Here is a 16,513-nt window from a genome sequence, read left to right as displayed (position 1 = left end):
TCTCAATAACTTTTTTTTAAAGTGACTGTAATAAATACAGTATGTACTGTAACTTTTAAAACCATCAGGCTAGAATGACCACGTCAAATATTGGTATGTCAAACGAACCCAAGTGAGTGTGCATGGGGTGACTGATGGTGACACGTCCCGGCGACACGTGTGGGCTCAGTGAGGGGAAAACATCACATAGGAGCCAAGAGCACGCAGGTGTCTCCTGCGTCAGGAGACACCAGGAGTCCTTCAGTCCAAGACTGTAAGTCACATGTGTGTGATGTTATGGAAACACCGTGAGTAAGAACAAGTGTATCACTTATGAGTATTAATGTCATGTAAAAATTAGCCCAGGATACAAGAGAAAACACAGCCAATGAACAATCACACTGGAAACCTGAGCCAGAAGCCTGGCGGAGGTGCAAGGGGGACGGCTGGAAGGGGTGGCTTTCCAATGAAACAATATGGTAACGGTCACGTCACTGAGTAAACAGTCTTCGATTCAGTTCTGTAAGTCAAATAAGGTAAAGTGTAAAAGAATTCAATTTTAAACATTTGAACTATGCTTTAAAAATCAAGGACACCTTTAATGAACTCAAGAAAGTAACATCCAGGTGCTCACCAGCTGTTCACTGGTCATGGTCAGTTTTGTGTCTGTTTTAAATCTATGATATCAAAGGGCACGAATGAGTGTTAAGACTGTGGTGAGGTGACACTGTGAGCCATCTGCCTGCACGAAAGGTGACACACAGTGGAAACAGGTGGCAGCGTGTAACCTACCTACCAAAACAAACTGAATTAGAAAAACAAACCAAAATACGAATACAACCCATTTTATTAAATCTTAAAATGTCGTCTCTTCATTACTGTATCTGTAAGAGTTAATAATAACTCTTTGTGACTATAGTTAACACAATGAGGCCTGTAATTCTTAAAGCCTGTCTGACGGAAAGGCTGCTGCTCAGACAGGAGCTCTAACTAATTTTAATTTGCAGCAGGAAACACGGGGTTCAAAACTGGAGTTGGGACAGACCGTCACAAAGAATGGAAAGGTCACGTGCCCTCCTACGCCCACACTGATGGTCTGCGGGGGTTAACTAGTTTTCTCGTTACTATGAGAGCAACACCATTCCATTATCTTCTGTTGCTCTTAAAGCATCTTCCTAATCACTTGTTACCTGTTTTTTCAACAGAGAGCCAGGTCTAAAAAGGGCAACAGTCAAGCAGGTGCTATAACACACGGCGCTGTAACAGCTGCAGAGGGTACAGCAGGCGCCCGGCGGTCCTTACGGGAAGGCGGCCCGAGGACTGCTGCCTACATACACCAGGGGGCAGCATCGCTCCACCACACACGACGGACTTTGCTCTCAGAAAGCCCGCCTCTTTACCTCCGGGTGAAAGAAAATCTCAGGGCCCAGGAACCTTTCGTAGCCAACATCTATGACGAACTTCTTCTGGTTGATGGCATTGACCCCCGTGTACTGTTTGATCCACTTCCGAGGATCCACGTCGTACTTGGCGAACTCCTTGACTATATCAGGGCAGATGTAGCAGTATTTCTCCTGCAGACACACACACACAGCGAAGTCACCAGAGTCTGCCTCTGACCGAGACCCAGTGACCCCCAGCCCTGGACACCCCGAAACCAGTCCTGCCCGCTCATCACAACTCCAGTGCGGACGCGGTCCGGCCTCACAGACTTTTCATGACTCTGCTCCAGACTATGAGTGAACCTGCTTGCTTTGCAGCTCGGCTATTCATCTCAGCCCTCCCCTGTCATATTCTGCTGCTTATCAGCTGAAGTACTGACAGCATGTACTAGGTATCTTGTCTCCATCTCCCGTCTCCTTATTCCTCGTGGGGCCCCACGCGGCGCCTGCCCAGGCACTCACAGCCGTCCACCCAGGCCAGCAGACCTGCACTGCAGCCCCACACTGAACACGGCCGACTTCACCCTGATACCGAACACGGCTGATCACGGGTCGTGAACCTGCTGTGCAGTCTGACACGGCACAGCCACCAGCTCTACAACGTGGACACACAGGACTCACAAGAAAACACACACCCCTGCCCGCTGGAGCACACACTCCAGCACGGAGTCAGGAGAGGAAGCAACGACGTGACGAAGAAGCAGACGACACGGCACGCTACAAGGTGCCAGGCGCCACGGACAAGAGGCCAATGGGCAGGACAGAGTGGCCACGCACCGCAGCCTGAGAACCTGCTCCTGGTTTTCACCCAGGCACCAGCACCAGCCTGAGACGTGCCCAGTGTCTCCTTGGCGTCTGGTGATGCTCCCCTGGGGATCTCTGGTCAACCACCTGTCCTGAGAGCTGACCTCAGCAGAGAAGCAGGTGGCTCTTGGTTACCAGATCCTGAAATAAGCTTCCTGTGGGCAACGTAGGCTGTGTTCAACACCAGGCACAGAACTCATGCTCACCGCACATCTTAGGGCCTCAGGAGTTGGTGATAGACAGGGAGGCCTGGCGTGCTGCAGTCCATGGAGTCGCAAAGAGTCAGACACGACTGAGAGACTGAACTGAACTGAAGGTGGTTTCACGATAATAAGTTTGAAGTGTCCTAGAATCCCTGAAACAGATCCTATTGCCATCCTTGATATACTCTGTCAAATTATAAGCTCCACAACACTGTGCTCGTTAACATCAGAGTGAGTCCATACGACTGCAAGTCTGCAGACTGCAGACAGAAGTGTGCCGCTGCCCTGGAGGCCTGCTGAGTTCTTAGGGCATCTCAACTGGTCTAAGTGACGGCATGAACACCTCAGTGATGCTGGATGGGGCGCAGCCGTGTCTGCACTAAGCTCTGAACCCCTGCTGCCAGGACCGTGAGTGCCAGGCCCACCAGCCTCAGGCCTGCGGAGACCACCCCTGTGGGGTGCAGGGGCTCCACCACCTTTCCAGGACGCCCCCGCCCCGGTCTCAGGAAGGAGTGAGTGGAGGACTAACCACAGGCCAGGCAGCTGGCTAGAGGGACAGGGGTCTCTCTCAGCCCCACTTCACAGCTGAGCCACACGCTGTGCGTCCTGAACGCACCAGATCCAGGGTCAGGGTCAGCACCGGGCCCCAGAGGGCCCGCGACAAGGAAAGGCCACCACGGGGACCCGGAAAGCAGCCCCCCAGTCACCGCTCAGGGCTCCGCTCCCCCACGTCCACCCCGAGGGCTGGTCACGTGCATGACAGAGGGGGCGGGGAAGGGACAAGAAGAAAGGCGAAGGGAGGGCAGATGGGGGAGGTTTCAGTCTAAAGGACGCTTCCGTGACCTTCCCAGGAGAGAGGGTGGATCTGGGGTCGGGCCGGGGCTGCAATTTCGGCTCTGAGGCGCCTCCTCCCTGGAAGCTCCTGTCCTGGACACCCAGGGTAGCGGGGGCCCCTCCTCGCAGAAGCCCCGGCCCCAGAACACCTGTGCTCACCGAGGGCGGGGGGAAAAAAGGGAGTGCCCCCTTGCTCCCTTCAAGCCCCTTACTGGGTGCTTAGTTGGGGACAGGCAGGGGAGGTTAAACTCCCTGAGGTTCAGATGCTGTGTGCTCTATGAGAAGGGGAGACGCCCAAGGCCCCGTGTCACCCCCACACTTAAATGCTTCTCCATAAACAAAACCCTTGCTCTTCATCTGTATAATAATCACCCTTGTATTATGAAGACTCTCTTGCATTTTGGCTCTAATAAAAAACGGTAATTTGTCCTGATTTCTAGTGATTTGTCCTGATTTTCAGTTATTTGTCCTGATTTTCAACCTGGAAAGAAAGCTTCTTTAAAAAGGGTCTGTCAGCTGCTAGATACAGAGAAACACAAAGACCAGACTGATGGGCCTGGTCAAGCAGGCACTTTTAGAAAGGCCCGGTAGGACGTTTTTCTTCTCATCTTACTGATTTGATCTTAAAGCCCCTGAAACCTTTCCAGCATGGTCATTACAGTCTAGAAACGACAGAGGGCGGGGTGGGGGGCGCCGATCAATGACCCCACCCTGGAACAGCATTACTCTGAGCTGTAATTCACAGGGCTCAGAACCACACTCTACAGGTGCTGGAAATGCGTCTGAACGCTGGCTGACTTCACCAGACCCCTGACATCACTGCTGCTGCTCCCTAAGCTAGAGATGAACTTGGAGGGAGGGGAGGCAGACACGCTCAGCTAACTGAAGTTCTAACCTAATTAGGCTTCTTGAAATGATGCTGGCCTGGGTCCGGTGCTCAACCCTGGCCACCAAGCTGCCCTCATTAACAGCAGGAACCCCCGCAAGCATAAACGGATAGAGACCCACGTTCTCTTGGGGAGGGAGGAGGAAGGAAGATGAAGCGGGGGGCGGGGGGGATGGCAGCAAGGGAACCCTCCAAACACCATTTCTCTCCGGGCAGACCAGCCTGCCCCCGCCTGTCTCTACCTTGATGGCTTTGGCGGTCTCCAGAGACTGCTCCGGGGGGATCCCCGCCTCCCGCTCCCGCAGCAGCTGCTGGATGAAATAGGTGATGTCCCGCCCTGCAATCGGGATGTGCTTGATGCAGCTTCCAATCACGTAGCCTTCTGCCTAGGGAAGGAGGGAAAAGACCAGGGGAGGCCTGTGAGCAAGTCCAGGAGGCACGGGCTCCCGGGCTGAGTCGGCCCTGCCCGCGCAGCACCACGGGGTTTCCCTCAGCCACACTGTCTGCGGAGGGCTCACTCAGGCCTGGAGCCAAGTGCGGTTCCATCAGTAGAACCTGATGTTTTCAAGAATGTGAAGAGAAAACCCTGTAAGACAGTTCATTTCCAAAAAGTATGGCTGCCAGTCAGAACAACGGATGAATCCTCCTTTTGTTCCTCTAACGAAAAGGAAAAAGTTTTATTTATAAGTGTTACAGCAACGAGAAGTGGACCTGTCGTGAAAATTCAGCAATCTGGTTAGCAGGCAGGACGCAGATGCCAGCAACCTGGACTCGGTCTGGTTCCACAGGCATGGGCTGAGGGGCCGCGGACGCTGGTGACACGTTTCAGCCTCGGTGCCCTCATCCATAACGTGGGGCACATGGGGCGGATGTTGGTGACACAGCCTTCATGGGTAAGTCCAGCACCCAGCCAGTCCCGGGCAGGTAGTAAGCGCCCAGGAAGTGGTGCCCTCCACCATGCAGTGAGTGGCACTGCTCAGGGATGACTGGTCAGCCCCCCTGAGCGCTCCGCCGCGGGGGACCATGCTGGGAGGGGCTGGGCCGTCCTCCGCCGGTGCCAGCAAGGAGCTGCAGCCTGGCGCCCCCGCCCACTGCCCTGCGGGCACAGCCACCACAGAAGCCAGGCTGGGCGCCTCTAGCTCGCTCCAGGGAGCTGACGGTCAGCGAGGCCAGCTTCCTCGAGTGCAGAAGGGACCCTCAGTCTCCCGTGAAGCCCTGTCTCCTGGGCCACGAGCCCCTGGGACAGAGCGGACAGAGGCGGCTCCGTGTCACAGCGTGTCAGTCCTAACAGCTGTAAGCACAGACGCCATCACCAGTTAAGTTGCAGGAACAAGTCCCTGAGTTCCTCTTGAGGTTTCTTCTGACGTAACTCCATCTAGCAGAGAAGCTGTGGCCTTCCCAAAGAGTCCAAGCCATTTATTAAATATTTTAAGATCGAGATAAAAGATATGAACAAATTATTAAAATAATAAAGAGAAACATAAACACTCATAAGAATATGAGCTCTCTCTGACACAAACCACTCACAATTTTTATATTCTATGTCTTGTGTTAGTCACTCCGTCTTTGTAACCCACCAGGCTCCTCTGTCCACAGAATTCTCCAGGCAAGAATACTGGAGTGGGTTGCCATTCCCTTCTCCAAGGGATCTTCCTGACACAGGGATCAAACCCAGGTCTCCCACACTGCAGGCAGATTCTTTACCATCTATGCTTTATATATAACACTTTCTAAAATGAATTCAACCAGTGTTCAATCAGCTTCATTGCAGCATTAAATATATTAAAACGGCCCACAAAACCAACAACAGGAAAATAAATGAGTGATGCTATACCCAGAGGATGGGCTATTATGTAGTAACTATTTTTTACACAGAATATTTAACCATACACTAGGGATAAACCAATATGCAAAATATAAATTTAGGATTACACTGTACAGTCAGAATACAAAATCAGACACAGAATATTCTAATTCTGCTTAAAATATATGCACGTGTGTTTAAGAGCTTAGAAAGATACATAACCAAAAGCATAATGCAGTCCTCTGAGTGGGTACTACAGGTCTTTTTTTTTTTTTCCCTTCTCTATCTGTCCAAATTTTGTTCAACAAATGTAATTTTTATAATCAGGAAAATACTGGAAATAAGAAACAGATAAAAAGCTGAACAACAGCTTTCTCTGTGGGCCTGAACACCATGTAGAAGTTTTCTTTTCTTCTCCTCAACCAGATGCCAGAGGGAGGCAAAAAGCAGGGCACCGTCCAGACCCAGGTCTGCCCTGTCTCTGAGGGCATGACCTCAACGCGGAGGCCAGCCCTCAGCAGTAACCTCGAGGGTCTCCAACACTGGTCATGGCCCTCAAGAGTGGGGAGGGCTCAGGGCCCAGCGGAGGGTGCTCTGCCGGCACGGAGAAGGCTCTGCCCCGTCTCTCCTCACCCCCCCGGGGCTCAGGGCACACTGGCAGGGGGGCAGGCGGGAGGAATGTGGCTGTATCCTCCTGACTGTGGACTGTGGACACGGGAACCTTGCCCTGCAGTGAACGCTGGCCTTCCAGGAATTAAAGCTTTAGCATATTAGTATATCACTTCTCAAATGCCTGAAATGAAATGGTGACTATTTTTTCAATTAAAGTAAATGAATTGCTTTTAAAAAAAAACCACCAGTTTGCACTTTTAAAAGACACACACACGCACCCATGTATGCAAAAAACACACTTGCAGTATCCATTGATAACTAGTAACAGGGTTGAATCTGAGTCTGCAGGAGGAAGATGAGGAATCAGAGCGGGTCTGACTGTCCATTGTGCGCCCCCTGCAGGCAGCTTCAATTCATCTTTAAAAGAGCAAACCAAATAATGTGCTTCCCTGGTGGCTCAGCTGGTAAAGAATCCACCTGCAATGCGGGAGACCTGGGCTCAATCCCTGGGTTGGGAAGATCCCCCTTGGAGAAGGGAACAGATAGCCACTCCAGTATTCTGGCCTAGAGAATCCTATGGACTGTGTAGTCCACGGGGTCAACAGTTGGACACGACTGAGTGACTTTCACTTTCAAATAATTAATTTAAATAATCCACTGGACTGAAAGAAAAAACAGATAGTGTTCTCTTGAAGCCTGAATTAAGAAATCACTTCTCTAACACTTTGAAATTTAAAACCAAAAACTGACATTGCAGAGTATTCTGCAGGCCAAAATAAACAATCATCCCTTGAAAGTGAAAATCAGTCATGTCCAACTCTGCAACTCTATGGACTATAGCTCCTCTGTCTGTGGGATTCTCCAAGCAAGAATACTGGAGCGTGGTGCCATTCTATTCTCCAGGGAATCTTTCCAACCTAGGGATCAAACCTCGGTCTCCTGCATTGCAGGCAGATTCTTTACCATCTGAGCCACCAGGGCATCTCCCTTTCTTGGCTCTTAAATAAGAAGCAAGACGTGATTCCTCTAAAGCAGGAGCTGGGTCAAGCTACCCACCTCTTGTGACACACCAAAGAGGTCATCCTGAGCTACTGATACCCAAGCGGACAGCTCAGAACGTGAGCCAGGAAAACCCCCTGGTGATGTACCGTGGGATCACGCGGAACCCAGGAGACCCCAAACCACTGCTGATACTCTGACTGCAGGAACCTCCCACTGCAGATCCCAAACTGCCAGCACCATGGACACGGGCCACTGTCTTCTTTCTCACACTCCTGGGTGTGAAACTCCTGCTACCTTGGCTGAGTACAGCCATGTCCTCTAAAGTGGTGTCTTAACTCCAGAAGGGTGTTTTCCCTTCGTCTCTTCCCTCACCTCTGATCAGGTGAGGCCCACAGAGTGAGGCCCTGAAGATGCCGCTTACCACTGGGATGGCGTGGGTGACCCCGTCCCCGCTGTCGATGACGATCCCCGTTAACGTGCGTTCGCCCACCTGGCGCGATGTCCACGAGGCGGCCAGAGCCAGCACTGCCTGCACGGGAGACACGGAGACCATGAGCCTTCGGGGAGACTCTTCCCAAGGCCTTCACCTGAGGGTTCTCAGGTTCAGTCAAGCCTTCTCTTACTCAACAAGTCTGAGTAACTTCTTCCCTTCCCCACCCTCCATCTTCCCCCAAGAATTCAAATCCCAGTCCCATGGGGGACTAACATGCAAATTCTGTAAGCTTCACCTAAGAAGTCAAGCTTTCCGCAAAATAAACCAGAGTCTTGCAAAGAAAAGCTGGTAAGAACCACCAGAGGTCATGGCATTTGCTATCTCCCAGATTAATTTTCTATGTAACTCCTCCTCCTCCTTTTTCTTAGAAGTGAAGGACCAGAGTATGCAGAAAATATTTTGGGAGATACTTTTTAAAAATTTATGCCCAAAAATCTCAGTTCCTTTATATAGAGTAGCAGATAAATAACAACAACCAAAACCAACAAAAACCCCACATTCAGAACAATTAGCTTCTACAAGCTCATGGAGCCCAAATCCCAAAGGGATTTTTGTTCTCTAGAGAGTTTTGTTCTGTTTTTCAACAGATTCTATAGCATCTTTTCTTTTTTATGATCAGAAGGGAAAGAAGCCAAAAAAGAACCATTGTCTCAAGCCTGTCACCCAAATACCTTAGATGCTCATGTATGTGAAAAGACAAAAGCTGGACAGCTCCATACCAGCAGTAAAAACACAGATCACAGAACATGTTCAGACAGCATTTGAGTTCAAACCCAAATAGAGTGTGTGTGTGTGTGTGTGTGTGTGTGTGTGTGTGTGTGTGTGGAGGGTGCAGAAAAGGAAGAACACACAGCAGTCTCACAACAGGAGCCTTTAGGATCACCTTCCACTATGAGACAGCCAAGGATATTTAAGAATCATAAAAATCACTCTGCTTTTACCTGAACTGCAATGTAGAGTCCTGGGACATTAAATGATTCAAACATAATTTCTGCGAGATACTCTCGATTTTCTGGTGTATTCAGTGGCGGTTCTGTCTGTAAGAAAACATTCACTGTATGTAGCGTTCACTCAAATTTCATGTCACTACAACAGAATCATAAAAGAGTTACCCTAAAAGCATGATAACTAGGCTGCTGTACCATTTCTTAATTTCACAGGTAGGGCACACTCAGGGAGTACTCTAAAGAAATCAGTACTTTAAGAAATGGTCTAAAAAAAAAAAAAAAGAAAGAAATGGTCTTACAGCTCCTAATGTCTTAGGAGCTTTGACACAGTAGAGCAAGGACCTCTCTAAACACTTCTGCTCTTACTAGCCACCCCCAAAACAAGAACCAGACACAGAAAAGGAAACTCTACCTTCGATAATGCAACACCCACACACCCTGAAGCTGAGGAGACCTGCGGCGAGCTGCCAAGGGCAGTAACACCCCCCCGTCCCCCGGGACAAGAGAGGACACCAAGAAGGGGAAGGACCGGTGACTCCAGATGGCAGGCCAGCCACGCGGGTCTCCGAGAAGAGCTGAAGCAGGGCGCCCCGGCGTGGAACAAGACCAGTCTGAGCAGAGAAGAGCTGAGAAGCCTCCCTCCCCAAGCCCCAGCTGCTGTGAGAGCACAGGCCACAAGGTCAGATGAGGCAACTTTGCCATCAGCTGTGAGGCAGAAAGACCCACGCAGAAGCAGCTTCGCCCAGACCCTCTTCACCCGCGCCCGGCCCAAACTCACACGCAGAGCTGTCCAGAAGAACTCCCTTCATTCCAAGATGAGGAAAGAACTCAAAGAAACCAGCCAAAGGCCATATAAAAACACCGCACGAGAAAGGGAGGGAAGGCAGAAAAGTAACAGGAAAAACAAACGGCAGACCAAAAAACATTCACCCAGAAAAACAGAAAAAAACGAATCAGGTGAAAATCATGGTAAAGACATTTCAGAAAATTCAAATATCTGTTTTAAAATAACTACCATTATCAAAGAGGAGGAAGTAAACAGGATTACAGAAAAAGAATAAATAAACCTGCTTTTTGTCATTCAGCAGTATGTTGTGAACACTTTTCCATGTCAATAAATATGGATATACATCATATATTTAAGCTGCAAAAAAAAAGAAAGAAAAAATAAATAAATAAAAATTCTCTGGGCCTTTAGGCAAAAAATTCCACATTACCCTTTGTTATAGACTGAGCTGTGTCTCCCAGAATTCCTACATTGAAGCCCCAACCCTTGTGTGAAGCATCTGGAGAGGAAGCCTCTAGGGAGGGGAGAGGGGTACATGAGGTCATGGGGGAGCCCTTATTCCACAGGATTAATGTCTTTGCAAGAAAAGGAAGGCAGACCGGACAGCTCTCTTTCACACCCGCACAGAGGGAAGACTGTGGAGGACACGGAGAGGTCAGGAAGGACAGTCTCACCAGACACCAGCCCTGATGGCACCTGACTAGAGACCTGAAGCCTCCAGAACTCTGAGAGAACACTGTGGGATTTTAGCACGCTTAGTCTGAGCAGCCCCTTCATGGATCACACATCTGTCATGGCGAAGGGGCTTGCATAACTCAGTGAAGTGATGAGCCATGCCCGGCAGGGAGACCCAAGATGGATGGGTCATGGTGGAGAGTTCTGACAAAACGTGGTTCATTGGATAAGAAAATGGCAACCTACTCCAGTATTCCTGCCAGGAGAATCTCATGAATAGTACAAAAAGGCAAAAAGATATGGCATCAGAAGATGGACCCCCCCCCCAGGTCGAAAGGTGTCCAATATGCTACTGGAGAAGAGCGGAGAAATAGCTCCAGATACCTTGGCCACATGATGAGAAAAGCTGACTCGGTGGAAAAGACCCTGATGCTGGGAAAGCTTGAGGGCAAGAGGAGAAGGGGAAGACAGAGGATGAGATGGTTAGATGGCATCACCAACTCTGTGGACATGAGTTTAAGCAAACTCCAGGAGATAGTAAAGGACAGGGAAGCCTGGCGAGCTGCAATCCATGGGGTCGCAAAGAGTCAGACACGACTTAGCAACTGAACAACAGAAAATGTTCGAGCACACAGAACAACCCTTAAAGCACAGAAAGTACAGCTGGTCTCAGCCATCAACACTACACAGGTGTGTACCACTGGGTCACTTACAGGGTCCTCAGGGCAGGAGGGTGTGGCCACATTGCTAACCAGTTGTGTTGTAAAAACAAATCTTCCCTGGTGGCTCAGTTGGTAAAGAATCTGCCTGCAATGCGGGAGACCTGGGTTCGATCCCTGGGTTGGGAAGATCCCCTGGGGCAGGGAAAGGTTCCAATATTCTGGCCTGGAGAGTTACTGTATAGTCCACGGGGTCGCAAAGAGTCGGACACAACTGAGTGACTTTCCCTTTTCACTTTTAAACATATAAGAACCTGGGAGAATCTCATTCCTATGAAGCTTTCCTGAATTAACTATTAGGAGATAAGTTTTAGCCAGACAATCAAAATGCAGAAAGTACAACCAATGACTCACAGTGAGCAATTAATCCATATAAGATGTAGAAATAAAGATTTTTCTTTTCTGAGAATTATAGCCATAGAACAGAATGTAAACACCGTAAATTAAATCATCAGAACCAGTATTAAGTTGAGAGGTATACATGGAAAGGAGGAAAGAATAAAAAGACATTGATAACCTTGTATCATGGAATCAAAAAATAATTGTTTTATTGACAGAGTATCACATATATTAGTATACATAACGTTATAGATGTAAATATTAGAATGTTTAGTGAAAGTGTTAGTCGTGTCCAACTCTTTGCAACCCCATGGACTACAGCCAGGCTCCTCCATCTGTGGAATTCTCGAGGCAGCAATACTGGAGTGGGTAACCAATCCCTTCTCCAGGAGATCTTCCTGACCCAAGGATCGAACCCGGGTCTCCTGTACTGCAGGCAATTCTTTACCCTCTGAGCCACCAGGGAAGCCCAGTGTTTAGTAACAATCAGTCCAAAGCAGGTGACAGAGGAAAGGAAGAGAAGGTGATAAAAAGTGGAAGTGTAATAACTTAGTCACTAAGCACAGGAGGAAGCAGTCACCCCTACAAATGCAAGTAAATACACAAACGTACAGCTACATTAAAAAAAAATTTTAAATACTGAGTCTTGGGACCAAAAAAGGGAAATACCAGAAAAATTCAAATCTGGATTGTGGATGAGTTAGCAGCATCACATCAATGTTGATTTTCTAGTTTTGATAATTACATTGCGGTTACGAAAGATGTTAACAGAGGGAGCTGGAGAAAGAGTATATGGAAGTAATCTGTAAAGATTTTTTTAAACTTTCAAGTCTAACATTCTTTCAAAATATTTTAAACTGTACAAATAAAAGTAACTAAAACAATTTTTAAAAATTACTGAGTTCTCAGGAAGAACTCACCCAATAAAAATCAAAGAGAAAAATCAAACCTGAGTTTTCAAACATGAACACACAAACAAAACACATAAAAACCAGACACCATAGCGGGCAGCAAAACAGCTGAGCCGAGCCCACACCAGCCCGCCCAGGAGGAGAGCTCTGTGGTTCACGCCCCGCCTTCGATTTTCCTAAGTTTGGAAACTGACTTCCTCTCTCTGCACAATTAGTGCTGACCTCACAGGAGCCTAAACCCAGGCAGCACCTGGCATGTGGTGAGTTATTGTTACCAAAAGCATCAGCAAGGAGCAGTGAGAGACACGCCTACTAGCGACAGTCTCTCGGCTAAGACCAGGAAACAAAATCGCATCACCCTATCCCCGCAAAAAAACCAAAGTGCCTCAGAGAGGCGCTGTTTCTAAGATGGGAAAAAACCCAAATGCCCGTCTCTAAGAACTGATGCAACAAACGACCCCACATCCATAAACACAACCTTCCGCAGCGATTAAAAAGCATGGGCTCTATGGGTGCTGACACGGGACACTCCCTCGAACAAGCTGTCACATGAACACGCCTTCATGTTCTTCTGTGTCAACAACTTCAAAAAAACAAAACAAGGTGTGCAGTGGAGAGGAATGGGAGCTGCTTCAAGGGCAGAGTGTCAGATAATGAGATGGGAACGTTCCAGAGACCTGTCACAGCACAGGGTGAACACAGGCAGCACGCTGGACTAAACACGAACATACGGATAAAGGGGTACATTTCACACAACGCTTTTCATCACGATTGAGTCTAAAATAAAATGTAAACCCGAGATGTACAGCAGTGTGTGTATCTCGTCACCACGGCACACACAAGCTCGTGTGCAGTGCCCGTGCCTGCACACTAAGCCCTCTGCTTGAGACCCAGGAAAGGCGGGTCCTCTCAGGAACGTGTCCTCTCAGGACGCACACCGGGTGGCAGCGCAGAGCCGAGAGGAGGCCCCGAGGACTGGAAGTCCTCTGCACCTTCTGACTCTGTGCTGTGCGCTGTCTCTTCAAACAAGTCAGCGGGCTGTCGACGGGGGGCTTTGGTTCAGACTGCTGTCTAGCAACTAAGGCAAAGCTCAAACACAGTGCCCCAAGCAAGTTTTAATTACTGCAATTAGAATCAATATATTCCCCGGATGGGAGAGAGAACGCAGTCTTAAGGAAGAAATAATAGAGGCATCAAAAGCAGACTGTAAATAAGGGATCTAAAAGTCACCCAACATGTAACTTATTTTAACGTGCCAGCCTCAAGGTGTTGGGATTAAACCTGTTACTTCCTTAAAAAGAAACAAACCCACTGCATGGTCAGCACAGCCTCATGCTGCTACTCTAGACCTCTTTCATCTAAAGCACGTGAGTAACAGCTGCAGGTTTCAACAGTGCTGGCTACCAAGTATCTCCTTAAAGTGCTTCCTATCAACCTGAAACGGAGAAGGCAATGGCACCCCACTCCAGTACTCTTGCTTGGAAAATCCCATGGATGGAGGAGCTTGTTAGGCTGCAATCCATGGGGTCGCTAAGAGTCGGACACGACTGAGTGACCTCCCTTTCACTTTTCACTTTCATGCATTGGAGAAGGAAATGGCAACCCACTCCAGTGTTCTTGCCTGGAGAATCCCCGGGACGGAGGAGCCTGCTGGGCTGCCGTCTGTGGGGTCGCACAGAGTCGGACACGACTGAAGTGACTTAGCATAGCATAGCATATCAACCTGAAAAACAAAGGCTGTTGGTGGGGTTAAATAACTGGGTAAATACATGCAAACGCTGAGTGGGGGAGGGGCAGGGCACACAGCAGGTGCTGGGCAAATGTCAGCTATACTGTCGATAACCTAACTCATGCCAGAAGAAATTATATAGATTAACCACAGAGAGCTACAAAATCTTTTCTCACCTTGAAGAGGAATGCAAGCACCTTAATAAGTACACTTGATAAACAAAGCATTTAAACTAAGTAGAGGGGAAAAAAGGATCAGGAGAAGACAAAAACAGCATGGAAAGTGTGCGTGCTAACAGGGAGTGTTTCTCGTCTCCCAGCCAAGAGCTGCCTGTTTGGTGTGAAGCAAAAACTGAGCCTACGGAAGACGTTCCCAGCAAGAAAACAGATGAAGCCAGGCTCCTGGATTCTTCCTGGGTTTGAGCTCAGTGTCAACTGGTGCTCCAAATAAATCCCAGACGGATGAAAATTATGTGTCAACATCAAAGCAAAATAGACTTACTACATAAAAATTCACAGGTATATTAGCTCAAAACATAATGTGCAAAGGGGGGAAAATGATAAAAACAAGTATGTGCTCTTGACAAAAGGTTGCTACCTATTATACGTAAGAGTTCACAGTATAAACAAAATATGGTACATACCTACAACAAGAATATTTATTGGCCCTAAAAAGATGGAAATTGTGATACGCTACAATGTGGCTGAACCTTGAAGACATTATACTAAGTGAAGCATGCCAGTCACAAAAGGGCAAATACTGTTCAAGTCTGCTTGTATGAGGGCCTGGAAGAGCTGCAGTCACAGACATACAAAGGAGGATGGGGGAGCCGGGGGAGGGGAAAGGGGGGAGTTATTCTTTAACAGGGTCAGAGTGCCAGGCTGGAAGATAAACCAGTCCTGGAGGTGGATGGTGGTAACAGCTGCACAACAATGGGAATGTATTCCATTCACCAAACCGGACATTCAAAAATGGTTAAAATGGTAAATTTTACGGTATGTACGTTTTACCACAAAAGAAACTTTTGTTGTTCAGTCTATCAGTCATATCCGAATCTTTGCGACTCCATGAACTGCAAGTCAGGCTTCCCTATCCTTCACTATCTCCTGGAGTTTGCTCAACCTCATGTCCACTGAGTCGGTGATGCCATCAACCATCTCATCCTCTGTCGTCCCCTTCTCCTCTTGCCTTCAAGCTTTCCCAGCATCAGTCTTTTCCAATGAGTTGCATCATGTGGCCAAAGTATTAGAGCTTCAGCTTCAGCATCAGTCCTTCCAATGAATAATCAGAGTTGATTTCCTTTAGGATGGACTGGTTGGATCTCCTTGCACTTCAAGAGACTCTCAAGAGTCTTCTCCAACACCACAGTTCAGAAGCATCAGTTCTTCAGTGTTCAGCCTTATGTCCACCCCCCCTCACATCTGTACATGACTACTGGAAAACCAGAGCTTTGATTACACGGACCTTTGTCAGCAAAATATGCTCTCTAGGTTTATCATAGCTTTTCTTCCAAGGAGCAAGCATCTTTTAATTTCATGGCTGCAGTCACCATCCACAGTGATTGTGGAACTCAAGAAATAAAATCTGTTACTGTTTCCACTTTTTCCCCATTTATTATTCGTCATGAAGTAATAGACCAGATGCCAAAATCTTTCTTCCCTGGTGGCTCAGACAGTAAAGAATCACCTGCAGTGCAGGAGACCCGGGTTCAATTCCTGGGTTGGGCAGATCCCCGAAGAAGGGAATGGCTACCCACTCCGGTACTCTCTTGCCTGGAGAATCGCACGGACGGAGGAGCCTGGTGGGTTGGTACAAGGGGATCACAAAGAGTTGGACGCGAGTGGGTGACTAACACATTAAAAAAATCTTCTAGGTTAAAAAAAAAGTTCATAGAAATCACAGCTATAGGAAAAGCAATATAACACTGATATGTAAAAACACAGCACAGGACATGAACAGGCAATTCACAAAACAGGACAGACAACTAACATACGAAAAAGGTTTAAGGTCCAAGTTATTAAAAATGCGAATTAATGTCAGATAATCAAAAATATTAATCCAATTCCGACAAGAGTTCAAATAATGTGGTCTCTTGTACACTGAAGATTTTAGTATGAAATAGTACACTAAAGATTCAAACTTATTAATACTTCTGGACCCCAAAATCATATTAATACATAACTTTTATATCTTTAACATAACAAGTATTCTAAATATAGACAAAACTATGCAAAGATTACTTCATATTACTTCTTATAAAACCAAGAAATTGGAAGTGAAAGTAAACATCTAAAAATAGTGGAAGTGCTAAACAGACAGGCAGTATTCACTGGATAGAGGATTATAT

General features: G+C 47.8%; 1 protein-coding gene across 7 annotated transcripts in view; it reads right to left on the bottom strand.

Annotated features, from left to right (window-relative positions):
* The window catches only part of ACTR3B (actin related protein 3B), a 93,172-nt gene that overhangs the window by 38,329 nt on the left and 38,330 nt on the right, over positions 1 to 16,513 (bottom strand). For 5 of the 7 annotated variants that reach the window (XR_009494297.1, XM_005205980.5, XM_005205978.5 and 2 more), the window contains 4 exons: positions 9,001 to 9,096; positions 7,988 to 8,095; positions 4,391 to 4,534; positions 1,380 to 1,553 (listed from right to left, as the gene is read on the bottom strand). Coding sequence is in view for 6 of the 7 variants with exons in the window: in XM_005205980.5 (XP_005206037.1) it covers positions 1,380 to 1,553; positions 4,391 to 4,534; positions 7,988 to 8,095; positions 9,001 to 9,096 (522 nt within the window). In the remaining variant the exon portion in view is untranslated. Of the gene's footprint in view, positions 1 to 1,379; positions 1,554 to 4,390; positions 4,535 to 7,987; positions 8,096 to 9,000; positions 9,097 to 9,784; positions 10,119 to 16,513 lie in introns of those variants that run through there. The other 2 variants (XM_024991289.2, XM_024991291.2) reach the window with 2 other exon arrangements.

The sequence above is a fragment of the Bos taurus genome, chromosome 4 (assembly GCF_002263795.3).
Source record: "Bos taurus isolate L1 Dominette 01449 registration number 42190680 breed Hereford chromosome 4, ARS-UCD2.0, whole genome shotgun sequence".
Classification (NCBI taxonomy): domain Eukaryota; kingdom Metazoa; phylum Chordata; class Mammalia; order Artiodactyla; family Bovidae; genus Bos; species Bos taurus.
This window is presented reverse-complemented; position numbering and strand designations above follow the sequence as displayed.